General features: G+C 44.8%; 1 protein-coding gene across 4 annotated transcripts in view; it reads left to right on the top strand.

Moving 5' to 3' along the window:
* Window positions 1-21,256, top strand: part of LOC116938683 (sodium channel protein type 2 subunit alpha) — a 92,089-nt gene that overhangs the window by 48,322 nt on the left and 22,511 nt on the right. For all 4 annotated transcript variants that reach the window (XM_076056996.1, XM_076056993.1, XM_076057004.1 and 1 more), the window contains 4 exons: window positions 5,735-5,998; window positions 8,687-8,920; window positions 15,997-16,117; window positions 19,063-19,217. In XM_076056996.1, the coding sequence (XP_075913111.1) occupies window positions 5,735-5,998; window positions 8,687-8,920; window positions 15,997-16,117; window positions 19,063-19,217 (774 nt within the window). The remainder of the gene's footprint in view (window positions 1-5,734; window positions 5,999-8,686; window positions 8,921-15,996; window positions 16,118-19,062; window positions 19,218-21,256) is intronic.

A 21,256-nucleotide genomic window follows, 5' to 3' on the forward strand; every position in this document is an offset into this window, starting at 1 on the left:
AATTTGTGAATATGTATGTCTGTTCAAAATGTTTAGCATACTTCCCAACATGCAACAAACTTGATATTTGGCATGTGGGTAGCTTCCAGACTGTACATAATGCAAAAAGTATAAAAATAGACTTTTGTATTTGGGGGGGGGGGCGCAATAATGGATATATTTTGCACGGCAAGTGAGCGGTGACGTCTTATCTGTGATGTCACCCGCATGCGGCAGCGTCACGCAGTGTGCCTGCTGACGTCATGCAGTGTGCCTGCTGACGTCATGCAGTGTGTTCTTGCTGACGTCACGCATCCCCCCCTCCAACCCTCCGCGTAGGCCGTGTATAAATCCAAGACAAGAATCCAAGTCTCGGGCGAAGCCGGGTAGTAAAGCTAGTGGTACATAAATTAAACAATATTTGCTTGTAAAAATGAATAACATTTAATATCGAATTATATGAGACAAATAATACTGTACCAATCATAAAACAAATACTGTAAGTGTCTCCTCTCTGAATCAACCATTACATTAATCTCGACCAAAATAAGTAAAAACAAAGTCCGCTCATACCAAATTAACTTATACTGTACTTAATGCTGAATGCGAAGCTGTAGGGGCCACCATTGTGTTTCAACCATTAACACTGAATAAGTTCAATATTGAATTGAACTGTCCAAAATTAAATCGAACTGTCCAAAAAACGGCCTCTACTTTTGCCATTAATAACGTACAGTGAGGGAAAAAAGTATTTGATCCCCTGCTGATTTTGTACGTTTGCCCACTGACAAAATGATCAGTCTATAATGTTAATGGTAGGTTTATTTGAACAGTGAGAGACAGAATAACAACAACAAAATCCAGAAAACGCATGTCAAAAATGTTATAGATTGATTTGCATTTTAATGAGGGAAACAAGTATTTGACCCCTCTGCAAAACATGACTTAGTACTTGGTGGCAAAACCCTTGTTGGCAATCACAGAGGTCAGATGTTTCTTGTAGTTGGCCACCAGGTTTGCACACATCTCAGGAGGGATTTTGTCCCACTCCTCTTTGCAGATCTTCTCCAAGTCTTTAAGGTTTCGAGGCTGACCGTTTGGCAACTCGAACCTTCAGCTCTCTCCACAGATTTTCTATGGGATTAAGGTCTGGAGACTGGCTAGGCCACTCCAGGACCTCAATGTGCTTCTTCTTGAGCCACTCCTTTGTTGCCTTGGCCGTGTGTTTTGGGCCATTGTCATGCTGGAATACCCATCCACGACCCATTTTCAATGCCCTGGCTGAGGGAAGGAGGTTCTCACCCAAGATTTGACGGTACATGGCCCCGTCCATCATCCCTTTGATGCGGTGAAGTTGTCCTGTTCCCTTAGCAGAAAAACACCCCCAAAGCATAATGTTTCCACCTCCATGTTTGACGGTGGGGATGGTGTTCTTGTGGTCATAGGCAGCATTCCTCCTCCTCCAAACACGGCGAGTTGAGTTGATGCCAAAGAGCTCCATTTTGGTCTCATCTGACCACAACACTTTCACCCAGTTGTCCTCTGAATTATTCAGATGTTCATTGGCAAGCTTCACACGGGCATGTGTATGTGCTTTCTTGAGCAGGGGGACCTTGTGGGCACTGCGAGATTTCAGTCCTTCACGGCGTAGTGCGTTACCAATTTTTTCTTGGTGACTATGGTCCCAGCTGCCTTGAGATCATTGACAAGATCCTCCCGTGTAGTTCTGGGCTGATTCCTCACCGTTCTCATGATCATTGCAACTCCACGAGGTGAGATCTTGCATGGAGCCCCAGGCCGAGGGAGATTAACAGTTCTTTTGTGTTTCTTCCATTTGCGAATAATCGCACCAACTGTTGTCACCTTCTCACCAAGCTGCTTGGCAATGGTCTTGTAGCCCATTCTAGCCTTGTGTAGGTCTACAATCTTGTCTCTGACATCCTTGGAGAGCTCTTTGGTCTTGGCCATGGTGGAGAGTTTGGAATCTGATTGATTGATTGATTGCTTCTGTGGACAGGTGTCTTTTATACAGGTAACAAGCTGAGATTAGGAGCACTCCCTTTAATAGTGTGCTCTTAATCTCAGCTCGTTACCTGTATAAAAGACACCTGGGAGCCAGAAATCTTTCTGATTGAGAGGGGGTCAAATACTTATTTCCCTCATTAAAATGCAAATCAATTTCTAACATTTTTGACATGCGTTTTTCTGGCTTTTTGTTGTTGTTATTCTGTCTCTCACTGTTCAAATAAACCTACCATTAAAATGATAGACTGATCATTTCTTTGTCAGTGGGCAAACGTACAAAATCATTAGGGGATCAAATACTTTTTTCCCTCACTGTATAGTATTAATCACTCTTCGATTTTCCAAAGCAAAGATAACGCGTAAATATTAAATAAAATGCAACAACGAGGCATCCGACGCCATTCTGTTTTAACACGGTAGCACCCATAATTGTAAACTTCGTAAAAATTAAAAACTAAAAAAAAAACATCTCGTCCCAGCAACATTGACCAAGAGACGCCCCCGTCAGCCGACAACGCCACGCTGCTCAATTCCCCTGTAGATGGGATTGAGCAAACAAATCGCCACCGCTGTTAGATTAAATGAACAAAATTAACTTTAATGTTAGATTTAATTATAAGCCCATTTATCTCTCTCCAACTCATCAAAAATCAATTAACTTTTAGTGACTCTTAACAAATTATCATTTAAATGTATTGGCATTATTGTAACTGTACACAGCTAGGCTCTTAAACAGCTCCCGCAGAGCCCGCACTGAAGAGAATTTTACAACTGAATCAGAATCTTTATTTATCCTGGAGACAAATAAATGTTCTGCTCTCTGGGCATGGCCTAGGACAAATACACAATTTATTCCTGTATAACGGAGGAACCAATGCTGTTAACGAGCGCCTATTCTGGCCGGATCTGCATGCATGTAAACAGGTATACAAGAATGTCGTGTAGCCATCCAGTCCCCGTTCCTGACCACTACTTTTCCCCACGGTAATATTAAATGTGCCACGTGTGAATTGAAGGCTGAGTTAACCTAGGTTAGACCCAGGCAAGGTTACTACTTCACATTGATCTGCATGAGACAAAAAATATCACCCAGATTGTCAAAGTTGTAGCGTCGTGCACAAACAACTATACCACTGCCCGTGCTCCACACACTCAAACCATCAAACACACTGGTGCAACAACGCACAACAGCCGCCATTCGACCACTAAAAAGTGGCGGTGATGTCACCACGGTGCCTGTGCCAGGCCAGGTGCACTTTGAGGCCACATTTCTGCATGCATGCACAAGAAGCATTCCCTCGCCATCTGGGTGCATCCACCTCGATTTGCTAATAAATAACGAAGACTGAAAGGCAGAATGGATGGGAGTCTCCCTCCTGCCCTCCCATCCATCATCTGTCCTCCTCTCTCCTATCCCTTTGAAACATCATTCTCGCTCCCAGCGCTCACCCACTGTTCACACCTCCCTCGGTGTGATCGTCCACCTTTTGAAATCTCGGTGTTTGAACTTTTAACTCCTTTTCGCACCGTACGCAGCCAACCATCTGAGATGCTCGCTTGATTTTGCTCGACAACATTCCCAACCACGCTTGTGGGTCCCATTCACGTATCGTTGGCGTACCCCTACCCCCCCCCGCCCCCTCCTGAGTTTTGAAGGAAACGTCCGGCGATGTTTCCGTCGCCAACGGTGGGGCAAATGGTCGGGGCGATGCGTCTCGGGCGATTAAGCAAGACGTGAAGCCATCCCTGACTCTGAACGTGTCCGTTCTGTTCTGCCCAGTCGGACGATGCTAGGCACCGCAAGTTGTAGTCAGACATCTGTCTCTGTAAATAAAATGCAAGCTGGCGTGCGCGTCCCCTCCGCCCCCAGCCCGCATCGTAGCCTCGATCGCTCCCATCCCCAGCTCTTATTCCCGGCCGCAGCTCACGCACTCGCCAACCACACAACACGCCGAGACGCACGGGCAGGGCACGGAGTCGTCGTATTTAAAGCGGACCTCGCTGTGGGAATATACATTTCTCGGGGCTGGGTGCTCTACCGCGTGATTCTCTGGTCAGTTCTTCATGCGAGATCATTATCGAGGTGCGATCTGCCGTGGTAAACTTCTCAAAAAAACGGGGTCACTTAAATAAATATAAATTCCCCCCCCACCCCCCTCCCAATTAAAAGAGAGGCGTCCGAATAAAATTATTATGTTAATGGTACAGAAATTATTGCGACAAATTGGTTAATAACATGCTATCAATAATTAATTGCTTACTGTGAGCACGAACATTAATTATCTTGTTTAGTAAAGTTAATTAACGGTAGCATATTGAATTACAAAGTAATTCTTGAAAAAAACACATTTTAAAAAGTTTATGACCGGAATCACATTCGTAGGCATTTTAAACAAGTTGCATTAACTGTACAGTAATTGAAGCTTAATAAGTCATCACAATCATGTGACTACATTCATGCAGCTCATTGAGAGCCGAGTTAATATGTGGAAAATGTAAAATGTCGCTTCATTATGTTTTACTTGATTTTATATGAATTCCGATTGTGGCACAATAATGTAAGCACTTACTGAGCCAATCTGTACAAATCAGTGCTATTGGTTTGTGTTCAGTGAGTTCACAAATTACGTGAAAGGAACCTTCATACATTTTATCAAAAGCTGAGCATTAGCAATATATTTATTTTTCCTTAAAATATGAGAGAGTAAAACAAGGTTGCCTTGAAGGCCGATATTGATTTTTAACCTCATCGTGAAGGCTAAAACCCCTTTGTCTAAATTCAATGCTTAACTGTTTCTCTATTCTACCGCTCCCTCTATTTTCCCCTCTTCCCTCCACTGTATCTCACCCACTTACCTCCCCCTATCTCTCTCCCGGTTTATCTCACATCTCGCTCTCATTCCCACCTCTCTTTTACCGTCTCAATCTCTCTTGCCTCTCTCTAATCCTCCCTCCCACTGCTTGTCGCTTTCTCTTGCTCTCCGTTTCACGCCCTTCCCTCTCTCCCCGCCCCTATCCTCTCCGTCTTTTTCTCCCTCCGCCATCTCCCTCCTATCTTTCTTCTCTGTCACACGTGCGTGGGATTCACGCCCGGGATGGAGGGCGGGTGACATCATCGTACAGATTTGCGCGGTCAAGCAAGCCAGCCAGCAAAACTAACAAAAAGATCGTTTGACAAGCATGAAACAGTATCAGATGGGCAACTTATTTTTTTGTAGTATGTCTAAAACACGATTTGACATTTCCTCAGATGTTCTGCTACAATGTCATTGAAATATCACATTATACTTTTTAATGGATCGGACACCTCACAATGAACCCCGTGACCTGAGCGTGATTTTCAGTGACGGCTAGCATCAGTAACATCTGAAGCTGGTGTCGCCAGGGCTTTGTGCTGTTGCGTGCATTGAGGGAGTGCCATTCACTGTGCATGCCTGAAAAGTTAGGACAATGTGGTCCACATGTCGTGTGTCTATGCAGTCACATTCGTGTGCTCGGCACCCATGTTGTGACGTTATGGTGTTCAAGTGCTCTATGCCAATGTAATGAAAGATGCTTGACACGCATGCCCATGTAGCAATGCCGCCGTTCACGTGTGGCGTTGCCAATGCAGCGAGGGCCACACACTCTGCTGGCCGCCTTGGCGACGTTCACATGTGTGCGCCGCATGCCCGTGCAGCGCCTTTGGTGTTCTAGCGTAGCGCTGTGCCCATCTGCTCGACCGACGCAGGTGCTCAACCTCTTCCTGGCGCTGCTGCTGAGCTCCTTCAGCGGCGACAACTTGTCAGCCACAGACGACGACGGTGAGATGAACAACCTGCAGGTGGCCATCGGCCGCATCGAGCGTGGTGTCTCCTTCATCAAGCGTTCCATCTGCGACGTCTTCCGCAAGGCGCTCAAACGCAGCTGTGACAACGAGGAGATGAAGGCCCTGGATGACCTCGGAGGCCTTGACAAGATGGAGATCTATGTGGGGAACCACACGGGCGTGCAGGTACCACGCGACGCCGACACCCCTGTTCCGCTGACGCATGCGAGCCGAGGCAACGTGGAGCCGAGCCAGAGTCCAACTGTGATGTTCCGGGCTCACAAAACATCTGAATCTTGCTTGGGGCCAAACGTGGGCCAAGGGTTAATGACGTTGCTCCCTGTGCGTGATGTCGGCACCGGGCCGACTCAGCGTGCCTACGGCGTAGCTCAGTTTATAAAGTTTAAAAGAGGTATGAGGTCGATGGATCGACATTCGGCGCTTGGTTTTAAGAATTTTAACTTGAAAAACATCGTTAACCTTCAAAGCACCTCCAATCTACTTCACAGCGAGCATTAATTTCTCCTTGATTGCAAGCATCTTCATTCGTATTGGCCAATGACGAGATTAGTGCTGCGATAAGAGAACCACATCCATTCTAGGTAACACCGGTGTAATATAACACATCAACTAAATAATGAAATCTCACTTAAACCATAAAGTACGGATAGATCACTTGTATCATCTCCATGAATTGTTGTGATGGGGTAAGATAATCACGTAACTCAATTTTTTTTATTTCATGGATATTCACGTACACCAAGCTCTCAAGGTGAATGGATATTCAGACTACGCAATCCGTAAAGCTATCACCCCAACCATTGGGAAAGAACCATCTGAGGACCCATTCAAAACCATCACCTTGCAATACATAACAGGGGTCACCAAAAATATTTCCAAAATCATGAGCAAACACAAGATACAGGTTTGATTTAACACTACATAAAATTCGTCATCTGATTCCATTTGTGAAGGATGTGATCCCTGACATGCAATACCCCGGCATCTACAAACTAAGCTGTGTCTGTGGCAGTAGTTACATTAGGGAAACTAAGCGACATGTCTCGGACTGTGTTCATGAACATAAGGCAGATCTGCAACATGGTAGGACCAATACCTCGGCCGTTGCTGATCATTGTTTTAATGTGGTGGGCTCACACGAAATGTATTTCTCTAAGACGAAGGTACTTTGCAAACCCACTGGCTATCAACAGAGATTCGTTCATGAAGCCATTCATATATACAGACACAATTTCAACCGAGAAGATAGGTACAAACTGAGCAATAATTCGAAGGACGTTATCAACCAGTTTAAGTCATAACTGGCTGTGATGTTCCCATCCTACCACTTTCCGATGTTAGTTGTTCATTAACAGGTTCACACTAACACAGCCACTCCACGCGCCGACCTAGAGGTTGCTGCTCTGCGATCTTCCACTAACATGCTAATCTCTCACATTAACAGTCACCTCAGCGCGTGCGCCGTGGAGACCGCTCACCGATCTTACATTAACATGCTAATTTTCACCTGGCAGCCCTTTGATTGGTGGAAAACCAACCACCGTCGTGGTTGCTGCCCACCACTTACATTAACATTAGCTGCCCCGCCCATGCTGCTGACATTTGGGCTACGCCCATTTCAAACCTTTATAAACAGTTTGCCTTTAGAAGCTAACCCCCTTTTCCTGATGACGACCGTTTGTGTTGCGATTGAAACGTCGTAGTTTTTTTTTACCTATCTACGTGACTTTACTGAAAGACCCAAAGAATATTAATTCCTGCAGTCACGAAAGCTTTAAGTCAAGATTTTTCCAAAATAAGTTAAGTTCTTCTGTTGGATACTACATTACCACTAAGGTATTTTTTTATCCAGTTTGTACAATGCTAAACAGAGGGACTGTGACATGGTAATGCTTCGTGGTATTCTTTGTCATAGAATAAATTGGCATCGTAGATTTTACAAAAGAGGCATTGTAGCTAAACAGATGCCACAGGAATTTGACACACTTTAATACCTAATATTAACATCATAATTCCAAACGCACTTGTTAAACAACTGGAAATGTGGGCATTTTGTGTCTCTTCTGTTATATAAATACGACATTCAGATTATTGGGGAAGTAAGTCCAGAAACTTGGCACGTTCACACGTTAACTCTCTCTTCTGAATTCTACCGAAGTGCTGAATCAAATAGAAAAGTAACACAACACTAATCAGAAAGGAAAATGGGCTACGGTGCTTTTGGCAAATCCTTTATTGAAATCGGGCTGGCAAGGACTGACCGCCCATGTAACTGTACAGCATGCTGATTGCAACTGGCAGTCGACCATGTGTACATGTGTACATATGTGAGTGCGTGCGCGTGTGCCCACTTGTATGTATATGTCCTGCATGTGTCGTGGGTGTGTGTTTGTGAGTGCCTGCATCTGTGCTTATGTTTCTGCTGTGTGTGTGCGCGTGTTGCATATATGCTGTGTGTGTGTTCATATGTATGTTGCATGTGCTGTGTGTGTGTTGCATGTGCTGTGTGTATTTGCGTGTGTACATGCTGTGCACGTCTTTGGCAGTGGTTAACGTTCAGCTCTATGAGCCCGGCGGCCTTAGTGTGATTCCCAGCCATTGCTGACATCAAGGAGCGAGTGAACCGGTTCTGGGCCTGCCCTAGGTCTACTCAGCCTTAAAAAGTAGTACCTCGTGCGGTGTGCAAACATCAGCGCTGGGGAAGCAAAGTTGGCCAAACGTGGTGTAGACCACACCACATTTCCATAGGGCGACGTGCCAACCTTCAAAGGTACTCGCTAACTCTCCCCAACAGCCTGTTGTAGGCTACAATGTGTGGGGGGGGTGCATCTCTGTGTGTGCGCGTGCGTCCAGGGAGAGTCAATCGTGAAGGATGGGAATGGCGTGGCGAGCGGCGCCGCCGGCGTGGGGAACAGCTTGAAGAACCACCACGTGCTGGACGTCGATCGTCTCGGCTTCCTCACCAACCCCAACCTGGGCGTGCGCGTTCCCATCGCCGTGGGCGAGTCCGACTTCGAGAACCGTGACGAGGAGGACGAGGATGACGACAACCAGACCACGGAGTCTGGCATGGATGAAAGCAAGGAGGTGGGTGCCCTGGGGGGGCGGGTGTAGGGGGGGGGTGGGGGAGAGGGGGAGACTCGTTCGAGATGGACGGGTATACGGTCAAAGCATTGGGGGCTGTGCACCTGTCCGTTGAAGGATCTGAGACGATTCTGGTGGAAATTCCACATTCCTATGGAGGTGCTGCATTGGAGTAACTGTTGTTAGCACGCTGGACCTGCAATTCAAAGGTCGCTGGTTTAACTGGACCCCTGGCACAACAGTTGAAACAGTGGTGCAAGTTTCTTGAATGCTTCCCCACCTCTGTAAACCCAGCAGTATAATTGGGCACCCGAAAAATAGTTGATAGGCAGGCCACGTGCGGTGGGGTAAAGTGTGGGCACTCCCATCTCTTCCAGGATGTCTGGCAGCTTGGAAGAGTAGGCCAAGTACTCGTTTTATGTATCCTGTAGAGATAGTGGAGGGCCTTCATCCAGCAGTGCCCGGGCTGCACCTTTACCTCTGGCGTGGTGCGGTCTCTCTCGTTGACTTACAGCTTTCGCGACTGCAGGAATTCATATTCTTGAGTCTTTCGGTAAAGTCACGTAGATAGGTTCAAAGAAAATAACAAAAAACTACGTTTTTATCGCAACACAAGCGTTCATCATCAGGAAGATGACGAACGCTCGTGAACCTATCTACGTGACTTTACCGAAAGACTCAAGAATATGATCACACATTCCCTTGAATGAGTGACCACTTTGTAGGACGCATCCCCGACCGGGATTTGAACTCACGACCACCTGATTACGAGTCATGTGCCCTGGTCACAGAGGTCCCCTTCACCCCAGTTGGGTGGAATTCAGATACTTGTGTGAAATTTCCCAAATTAAGGATGCACAGGCCCAGGGGCTCAAGGATAGGGGAGCTGATAGAAGCTCGTCATCTCACGTACAGAAAGAGGAATGTGAGGAGGTGACGAGAAGTGAGAGGTATATCGGACTATTAATAATAATCATCATTTATCGTGCAGCCGTTTTCAATTCCACTGATGGATAATGGCCCTCTGCATGTCATATCTGTTGTGAGGTTTGTTTAATCATACTTTACCACGCTGGTGCGTGCTGGTTGATGAAGGTGGAGTTTGTAGCACAAGTGTGCAAACCATTGCACCACTGCTCCACCTAACAATTATAATAATAATAAAATAATAATAATGCCCCTTATTTTGTCCAGGGAATTATCGCTATGTCTTAAGACTTTTTTTATGGAAATTTGGACGTTTGGCCAATTCCATAATGCTTCCATGTGGGACAGAACGAGAATAGTCAGAGAAAATCCACATTGTAAACGAGGGGATAACACTCAACGGTTCTGCATATATAGATTCAAGAATCCATTGCTGTATTGCCATCTCCTGGCCACCTCACAACCCACAGGAAGACACAAAAGCAAATTGGCAAAAGTGAACAGTATTTTTTTTATTTAAAGCTTTCGTGACTGCAGGGATTCATATTCTTGGTTCTTTCGGTAAAGTCACGTAGAATGAGAATAAAATAATAAATTGATAAAATAAAATAACACAATAATATTCTCACGACGTTTCAGCCACAACACAAGCGGCCTTCATCAGGTGAAGGGACGAGACTGTCTGGAAAGAACCAAAGAAGAAGGGCCATTATGTCAGTGATGGGGGTTGTTTTACCATACTTCATCACACTGGTCAGTGTGGGTTGGTGAAGGGTGGAAGGGGGGAGAGCCAAGAATGCTTCATATACCATTGACAGCCTCAGCCAGGAACCGAACTTATGTTTCCAGGTTTATAGTGCCCACCCTGCAGGATGATATGCAGTGTTTAAACACTGCAATGATCTCCCCTTCTGCGGCACGCCGTCCAGTGTGGGATATCGAGGGCTACGAGCTACAGTGTGGAAACACCGTAATGTGCACGATAACAATAAAAGACCAGAAAGTGCATTAATTTTATATGGAAGCAGTTTCAGTCGCTATGCCCTTGAGGCTGGACTGTAAGCAATTCCACACTCATCACTATGCTCTGAAAGCAATTTTCAAAGAACATAAAGCATTGAGTGTGCATGGTTAGCTGCAATCCAGGCAGGCAAGAGATCCATTTCAAAGAGATGAGAATATCTTGGTTTTGCGCTCGTGGTACATGTGAGTGGAGCTTGCAGCAGAAATATTTAAACGTTTGACAAATGTTGTGTGGCCCTGTGGGCAAGTGACACTGCATTGAATACCAGATGTGTCTCAGGCTTACGTGGTTATGTGCCAGTGTTATCGGCCGTTTGTTTTTTGTTTCTGCCCACAACAAAACCCCATTGTGTGTGTAGGCAAATGCAGTTGCGACCCAAACCAATAGCAGAACTCCGAAATACAATTTTCCGTATGGGATCACAGGGTTGTTTTTGGACAAACTGCCATTTTAAGATGTTTACCCTGCTGAGAAAGGCCCTCCGTCCCTCTACTAGCTATCGATGACCGTACAATGTAGGACGGCAATTGATAACATAGAGTATGATGTGAAATATCTGTGTGGGATAGCTGGGTCACTTTTCCTGCAAATGTTTTGATGGTCCAGTATAATAGAATAATGCCGCAGAAAATAAAACTCTGCCTTAATTTTTGGCAAGAGTGAAGTGCTGAGAAAAGCTGAGAAAATGTAAAAAGTGTTTTTTTACATTGCATAAACAATCTCTACATTAGCCAGAAGGGCCTCCACTGAGTATCAAGTGTCATTTGGGATTATCTAAACGAGAATGTTGTCTCATGTATTAGGAAAACTGTCAAAAAACAAGGTTCCATGTATACAAAATAATACTAAAGCATGCAGATAGGTCAACAATCTATTTGCTGTTGTTCCTTCGAAACCTCGCTGCCACTACGTAAACTGTATCATTCTTAGACGTAATTGCTCAATTATTTAGTCACGTGATATTTTGGCAGATGCCCAATGTTGGCATAATGAACATTGACAAACACGAACACACCAAACCTTTTTGACGTCAATATACAGTGCGCAAAGTTGCCTAAACAAAACCTGCACGTAGTGAACTCAATGTGTGCTGTCATTTTCATTCCGATGCTAAACATTAGGCTCACTAATTATAGATGCGAGGCCGGAAGGCAAAATTTGAAAGTTGTGCCACTGGCTCTGCATGAGAAGAAAACTGAATTACTACCCTCTCATTCCACATGTGACCAGTATTTCTTGGTAGTGAGTGGTGTTTCTTAGTGGTGAGTGGTGTTTCTTGGTGGTGAGCGGTGTTTCTTGGTGGTGAGTGGTATTTCTTGGTGGTGAGCGGTGTTTCTTGGTGGTGAGTGGTATTCATGGTGGTGAGTGGTGTTGGTGGTGAGTGGTGTTTCTTGGTGGTGAGTGGTAATGTTGTTGTGACCCCTTTTTTTGGAGGTGCATTGTAACCTCCTGTTCGAAGTTGCTTCTGATGATGCTTGATTTGTATCGGTTGCCGTTGTTTTTGGACGCTTGATGGCAAGAAACAGCACGACCCGTTTCACTTTGCGAGCTGTGGTGAGTAGCAATAAGCTCAATTAGATATGTCAGGACATTACCCATGACTGACGATGACACAAGCGGCACAAACTATTAAGTCCTAACAAGAAGACAGATATCTTCTCTCTGTTCTCTGCCACTTGTTTTCGTAAGATCTTCCGTAGAATTTCACGTGACTGTTCTTTTTTTACTTTTGGTTTGTGCTTAAAGGCCATTGAACTATATTTTGTTTTAACTGCATGTGACTAAGAACTCCACAGAGTCCATCTCTGACACCAAACCGAGTAAGCACTGTCAATAAATCATCACTGCACACCATAATAAGTTGCTTCCACAGAGATGGTTTGGGAAACAAATGTATGTCATTATAACGCAAATTATTCCTTTACAAATTATTCATATTTTGAATACATTATGTATGCAACTAATTGGAAATTATAGTATTTCCACTTGATGAATTTTTAAGAACATAATTTGAGTGCAGAAATTATCCTGGAATATTTTTTTCTTCTTCTAAATCACTCGAAAGTAACTCGTGCAGTTTCACTATTAATTTGACGAAAGTTGCTTCAGTTGAAGACAGGTGTTTCAATCATTGACAATTCATACCTTACAGTTAAAAAAAAAAATACTGTATTGTTATGCCATCATACTAAAGAAAAGCAAACAGTGTGCACTGTTGTCTTTAGAAAACACTCAATATGATTGTCTTTTTCACATGCTAATAATAAAATTATCACACAATACTAATATTAATTACCATATATCGTGTTCAAATATTATAGTGTACATACTTATTATGGAGCACGTTTCATCAACTGCAATGAAACATAATGAGCGTGATACAATAAAATCACCCTGGCAAATGTTGAATTACGACTCGATAGAACACCTCGACTTAAAGCTTTCGTGACTGCAGGCATTCATATTCTTTGGGTCTTTCGGTAAAGTCACGTGGATAGGTTCAAATTAATGAAAATAAAATAAACAAAAAACTACGACGTTTCTCTCTCTATCTCCGCCTGATGACGACCGCTTGTGTTGCGATCGAAACGTCGTAGTCTTTTTGGGTTCATTTGATTTTTTATTCATTTGAACCTACCTACGTGACTTTACCGAAAGACCCAAAGAATATCGATAAAACATTTTTAATGAGCGGAGCAAATTCTTAATGTTGCTTAAAATAAGGTAAAGCAGCAGCATCCCGTTAAGCGGTACAAATGCGTTGCAATCGAAACAATTGCAAACAATAATCCAACGCAATCACAATTATTCTGACTTGTACAATGTAACGTATTACATGAGCGGGGCGGCGCGCTGTGTCTGTGACAACAGCGGTGATGGTACGAGGCAGGTTCATTCTGTCTCGCCGCCATGAAGGGAAAGGGACCCCCCTACCCCGCATCAGGAATGTGCCACAGCCGTGGCCCTCCTGAGAGCCGCAGAGCTTTTAACACCGAGCCGCCTACAGCTGGCCGTCCAAACGCCACAGCCAGCAGCACCCTCCAGCCAGTCGAAGAAGCATTGCTGGACGAAGCGCAGCGCTTACGCAAGCGCTGCTCCATTGCAGAGCCAAGCGGAGAAGAGAAGCTTGCTGCCCCGTGGTAGGCTGTTGCAGCGGGTTTCCGCAGCGGGGTTCTCTCCGCTGCCGCAGCAGGCTGCCGCAGCAGGCTTCACCCAAGCAGGCTTCTCGAGGGTTGAAGGGTCTCGGAGCGACGAGGTGCACGCTGGCGTGGACTGCGCCGCCGAGCGAGCAAGCCCGCGATTTATCACCGGTCTAAAGGGTTCCATCGCTCGATAAGAATTTTTTTTAGCAGAGAAAATGTTCGCACATGTGATGATTTATTGGGCTGTCAATTGGTATGAAATTATTGGAATGTATTTATGCAAATACATTCGCAAAATTTGCCGGTACTAATAAGTCAATTCAAGTACGAAACCACTGGGACTTTGCCACGCACCTCTGTGAGTCCCGCGTACAAAAACATGAGCACTGAAATCCTTAAGGAACATTTTCTTCATATGTACAACAGCTGCTGTTGTGTAGAATGCTTAAAATAGTGCCCCGCTCGGTGACACATCTACTCCTTACGCCACCTTGTTTATTTCCTCTTCATTAAAAGCAAACGAGAGGAGACGGAGGTTATTCATTCATCGCGATGGTGGTCGGGCACCACGGGGTGGGGAAGTGTGAGCAGTGAACTTGCACGTTGTGTTGCCTGCCTGCCCGTCGTTCGCAGCTCACGTGTTTTTGTATTTGTTACCCCCCGAGGGAAAAGGCAGAGCAAGGATAAAGGCTCGGTGGGCTATATATAGGTGTGCCCATGCACACTATGTACGTTTTATCGTATGCAAGGATTTGCAAGGCACTCCAGAGTTATTAAGCCCTGAAAGAATTAGATATATCGTTCTCCGAAAGACTCGTGACCTTTTCCATCCAATTTTCCGATGAATCATAGGATTGCTAAAACAATGTGTTGTCGGAGAGTTGAGACAGGGGTTTAAGTCTTCCCACTTGCAACGCTCGCATGTTTTAAAGATGACTTCAAATTTTTGGCCCTTATTATCACCTCTGTGCCCTCATTTGTTATTTTTATCTTTGTGCCGCTCAGCCGTGTGCGACAATACCACGAACTGTCGCCATGGCCACCAACAAGTGTGTCTGCATATCGCGAGCGAGCAATAGCACGTTCGTCCGTTACATTTTCCCCCAATTAATTGTGCTTGAGCTGTTCTTTTGGTCGAAGTCCTAATTAGCAACATTTCTGCCTTCCAGCGTCTCCTCCCAATTGTGAATTGCGCTATTAACAAATTTAATCTGATGATGAAAACAGCTGAACTATTATCACCTCCCAGCATCAATCGGTCGCCCGTCGCTCTAGTGGAGCGCAGCTGATTTGTTGGGTTTGGTTACACTGACGATGACACACACTCCACCACTTTGAGCGATTCCAAATTGTGAATGTTATTCCAAATACGCGTTATACTTAAATGTGTGAGAACAACACTTCATCAGAGGTGCTGTGAGAGCTCCCGGATGTGTTTTCAGGTTGCACACACAGTTAAACCCCCACAACACCTCAGAGGTTCTTCTCAGGAAGCATTGGTCCTCATCTCAGAAATGTGGAATTGCCACCACTGGCTTAGGGTTATGAGTGCACATGTAATCACAGCGATACCTTGACTTTTAGACTCTCTAACAAAATAACTTGAGGTCATTAACATGCGTTGTACCACAGGCAGAAGATGAAGTGGCCATTTCACTACTTTTTTACTGAAAAACATTTAAAATCCACGTGCAAATTATGAGGCTATCAAGTAAACTCCAACACACTTGCTAATGCGGTGGATTGGCCGGTATCATTTAACAGGGGATTACATCCGCGTAGTTGTTTGCGATTGTGTTATAGAGCTCTCCGATGGGTTTTCGGGCTGCATTACACGTTATTAAGCATGATGTCCGGCGTTTCGGTCCACGTGTATATCCTCGCGTGCCGAAACCCCATCGGAGAGCTATAGCAGATGGCATTGTCTCCGTCTGGCCTGTGTTTAAGCGTGCCCAACCTTTATGCCCCCTGCTGCACCACTGCAGAAGTTGGACACGGTGAGCTCGTCCGAGGGCAGCACGGTGGACATCCAGAAGGAGGGAGTGGTGGAGGTCCCCGTGGAGCTCGTGGAGGAGATGATGGAGCCAGAGGAGTGCTTCACAGAAGGCACGGGTCCCTGAGAGCTCTCTGCACCTCCCGCCACCCCGCTCACCTCGTCTGGCCTGCCCACACATGCGCACACTGTGCTCGATCCCTCCCACCGCGCCTTACCTATGATTTGTATTGGCGCCATTCTTACAGTCCAAGGCTCCCACGTAGGCGCTCTGTGTCGCAAGTACAGCCTGCAGTAGTTTCACAGCAGGGGTGTGCAGTTGTTACGTGTTATCCCAAGTGAATAATATTCAGGTAGTTAAATTTTGATTGTTTTATATTTTTATTATTTTATTGTTTCCCTTCTACGTGACTTTACCGAAAGAACCAAGAATATAATATTCAGGTAATTAAGAAAAATTGGCAAATTTAGACCACGACGCTCATGCTATATGGCCTACTCTTTTCGAATAACTTCACGGGATCAATAAAGTCCACTGTGAAGCAGAGGGTGCATATTTTATAGTTAATGTATGTTGAACTTCTTTCGCACCGCACGTCGCCAACCGTGCTAGTGGGAGGTGCTCCAAATATACCGACAGTAATACGCTGCAGTAATAACCAGGGCAGCCTGCCGGGTTCAAACCGTGAACCGCTATCATAAGCAGCCTACACGTTACTACTGGCCAATTTAACCGCCACTACTGACGGCTTTCGACTCTCCACTCGCCAAAAGCTGCAGGTACCCAGCGTTGCGGCTCTCCCGGCTCACACTCGGCATCTGCAAGCCCCAACTGCCCACTTAGCAGCCAAAGATCGCTCTGCTGTCGTGCCAGAGGGTCCCACACGCGTCCAAGCGGACGGACAGACCCCCACGATTATGCATTTAATGATGTAACGATGCATTCAATATTCAATTTTTTTGTGATTCATCCATTCATCGATTAAATTGATGTATGCCCTCTCACAATATGTGCATCGAATCCTACGCATGAGTATTGATTCCTTATGATATGTAAATTACATGATTATGCTACATCTATGATAACGGAGCAAACTAAATAGCACAATTGAGACAGAACAAATGAGAAACATACACATGAAACGGTAAAAAAATAGACAAAAAAGTACGAATGCTGAATATAAATAACGACTTCTAATAATTCACTGAATCTCTTAAGAGGGGGTGGTGAATCATTACGTGATTACTGTCTTGCCTGCTGATCCCAGGACTCTCAACCTCTGCCCACCCTCCACTACTCAAGTGCCCTACCATTAATTTCATAGGAGCAGAAATGCTAATATTTTTTGCATATTCTGGCATCAGATTGCATAACCTCTCACTTCCATTCATCCACGCAGAACTAATACGTCTTGATGTTTGAAATAGGGTGGCAAATAAGCGTGAAATTTAGTTATCCAAAGCCACATTTTTCTTCTCTGTATAAATCCGCGAGTTAAAAACGCCACCTTGCAACATTCGAGCTGGGTGGTTGCAAGGATGATTTAACTTCACAGGCTCGATTGTGTTCACCGCACGCATGGACATTTTGACGGAAGCGGAATGTGGATTGCACGGGTAGTACGCATGGATCCACGATGGCCAGAATTTGCAGGGGCTGTGGTGTCGAGTCAAATTAACACACGGTTCTCGCTGTGACCCAGATTGTAGAACACAACACAAAATAATCGTTAGGAGGCGTATTGTCAGTTTATTTATGTGATTACTTACATAAATATTGTGATCTCTACAATGCTGATAATGGTCATTTCGTGTTATGTATTGAGGTTTTGTGTCAGACTGGGACTAGCGTCTGACAGAGAAGGTCCTTTAGCCTATAAACATCTGGCAGTTCGCTAGGATTGATTCTAGCAAGTCAAACTCTGCTGATGAGACACTGAATGTCAAAAGCAGTCCAGAGTTTTGCTCCTATTGAACCAATGCTGCTGAAATTATCCACTCCCAAAGGCTGTATTTATGATGGGATATGTAAAAACTACTTTTTCATGTAGAAAGCTAGATATGGGAAGGAAGCATTTAATATGCTTATTTATTAAGATTTATAGGCATGAATTCATCAAATAGCATAATTGATTTAGCTTAAGACATGCATCAAACCGTTTATGTAAGAATCTGTTTATTTACAATGTATGCAAAGGATTCATGATTGTTGCACTTATACTAATGAAGTGAACACAACTGACATAAACAAATAATAAAATACATTTCATACAGTAACATATTGATAAAAACAAATTATCGATTCTTGAATTGAATCACAATTCCAAATGGTGACAATGATCGAACCTCTTGGGAAGGCGGGGGTGGATCATTATGTGCCTACTCAATGCGTCATTCATTAGCGTTGGTCAGACTCTGAGCAGCAGTTTGCCCTGCCCGATGAAGTTTGTGCCTTTGACCATAATGTATACAGCTCCATAACTCTTAAAGCAATGGCAGTTATTTATTACGGATAAAATATTTAACTGATATAAATTATGGTGATGAGTTATTCTGCTTTTTGTTTGCTGCTTTAATTGAAGTAACGAGCAATTGGTCAGATGTTGCTTTGGGACGCTTTGCTCGCTTTAATTCAAATCAGTAAATTCACGAGAAAAATCGCAACAGCAAACATTCGTGCAGGCACCGCGTGTAAGATAAAAGCTCTCAGTCTTACGTATTATAGAAAACCACCAGTTCCGGAAGAACTGCATTGTGGTCATCTAAAGTCATCAATTCACGGAGAAAATGTGACCAACCAACATCCAGCAGGGAGATTCGTCTTTTTCATGAATACAACTTTTATCGCAGCCGAACAATAGGAAGTGATAAACAGATACGTAATAAAATGTGAATTAAAAGCTTCCACGCCCCTTCTTGTTGAAACTCGTACTGCACTCGGGTGTCCCGATCCGTAATGTCCGCCTGGGGGAGCGAGCATCTGTTCTGGGTGTTGCTGCTGTTGTCTCACTCGCTCCACACCTCCTACCCCCCACCACCCTCTCGCATGGCACTCCAGGCTGCCTGCACCGCTTCCCGTACTGCCGCCTGGACGTGGGCACGGACCGCGGGAGGTCCTGGTGGAACCTGCGCCGTGCCTGCTATCGCATCGTCGAGCACAACTGGTTTGAGTCGGTCATCGTGTTCATGATCCTGCTCAGCAGCGGCGCCCTGGTGAGCCTCTTAAACAGGTCACAGGGGATCGCGTCCGTCCGGTGCCCAAGCTACCTGTCCCTCCTGTCTTGTATCTCGCTTTGGTAACAGTAATAATAGTTGCTAAAGGTGGTAAAGGTTTTTACTATTGTTATTATTACTATTACTGCCCGTGTTTACCCACAGAAGCCTCACTGAGTCTCATGACGCTTTATGAGGAGGGTCCTGCCAAAACAAGACATTTGCAGAATGAGGCGATGATTGCTAGGCATAACCTCAATTGAGTTATTTGTAGGTTATTGTTTAAATTTGGACCATGATACCAGCACACAATGGCCTATTCCTGAAAATGACACTGGATTTTAACTGTGGTGTACTCATTTACACAGCTGATTTGAACATAAGTGGGGGGATAAATCTTGACTCAAAAGCTTTCGTGACTGCAGGAATTCATATTCTTTGGGTCTATCGGTAAAGTCACGTAGAATAAATGTTTTTACAAAAAACTACGACGTTTCTATCAATGTGTTGCAATCGTCATCAGGACGATTGCTTGTGTTGCGATCGAAACGTCGTAGTTTTTTGTTAATTTTTTTGTTCTACGTGACTTTACCGAAAGACCCAAAGAATAAGTGGGGGGGATTTAAGAAACTCCCATTGTTTTAACTGCCATGCCGGGAGATCGCTGGATGGTCATCGTGAACGCTCGCGGTGAGCGGTGTAACATCACATACAGAGCAGTACTCATCTTACCAGCCATCACAAAGCGATGTGTTTGACGCACGTGACGATGTCTGCATGATCCACTAAGTTTAACACGTAGGCTTATTATGAATGATCCACTAAACGTACTTCGAGAGCGCTGCATCGGCCACTGCCGCGTAGCATTTGACGACGCGAGAGCCATCGCGGTCAGATAATGGACAACGTCTCCACGTATGCGCATTCGTGCCCCGGCTGAAATTCCGCATCCCACGGATAGCCTGAAAACAAAACGTATTATCTCAGAGCACGGCAACGCGTCGCAAAGGTCACGAAGCGATTAGAAAGATGGTGTGCGCAGTACTGCAGAGCGTCTCGATGGCGCGCTCTGCGTCCGCTCACTCTTTGTGTAGGAACACGGGGCACGGTTTTCGTTTGAGCAAATACCCACAAAGTTTTGACTTAAAGCTTTCGTGGCTGCAGGAATTCATATTCTTTGGCTCATTCGGTAAAGTCACGTAATACCCACAAAGTTGTTCAGTTTTGGTTTCCAACGGAATGACCCCTATTATTATTATTATTGGCTTTGTTCTTGCAACTTACTCGAAGCTTCGCGGTGTGTCAGCTTCAATTATCTCTGAACAGATTACAACTGTGAGAATGTGTTTTCGAATTCATAAACGCGTAAAAAATGTAAACACTAATTAATTGGCTGATAGAATTTTCATGTAGAGGGGACCACAGAGCTTGGTGGTTAGGGGGGGGGCGGGGGGTAGGGGGAATTTGGTGCCTGCTGGCTCACCATGTGGCTGCTGCCTTTCTCGCTCATTCTGTGGTTCTTTGGACCTCGTCAGTCGCTCTCTTTCTCTCTGTTCGAGAACGAGCGAACACTGTGCAGCGAGTCACAAGTTTACATTTTCATTATCCATTTAACAAAAAAAATCTGAAATGACAGACCTGCAAGTACCGGCTCACGCCAGCACTGGTAGAAAGGCCTTCACATGAGGGGGCTCTAGAGATGCCCTCTCGATGGAAAATTACCTCCACGCATACACAAGTAAAAATAGGACATTACAATTGTAACAGAAAGTGAGTGGAGCGGCAGGATTCTGTGCCCGTTAGCAGTGTTGCAGCATCGAAGGCTAGCTATGCTGGGCAGCAATCCAGGGCTGGATTTCCCACAGAGAGGGACGAACAATTACTCCTAAACAACTTAATCACTCAATCACCGGTATTTTCCTCCGTAATTTGTTTAGCATTTTCAGTCCGTACCTTTAGCATTTTTAACAGTAACATATAACTGAATGTGTAAAGTATATTAATGAAGATAAAAACGGTGCTGCATATGGAATTCAGAA

Source organism: Petromyzon marinus, chromosome 4 (assembly GCF_048934315.1).
Source record: "Petromyzon marinus isolate PM22_M1 ecotype Great Lakes invasive population chromosome 4, UKy_Petmar_22M1.pri1.0, whole genome shotgun sequence".
Lineage (NCBI taxonomy): Eukaryota > Metazoa > Chordata > Hyperoartia > Petromyzontiformes > Petromyzontidae > Petromyzon > Petromyzon marinus.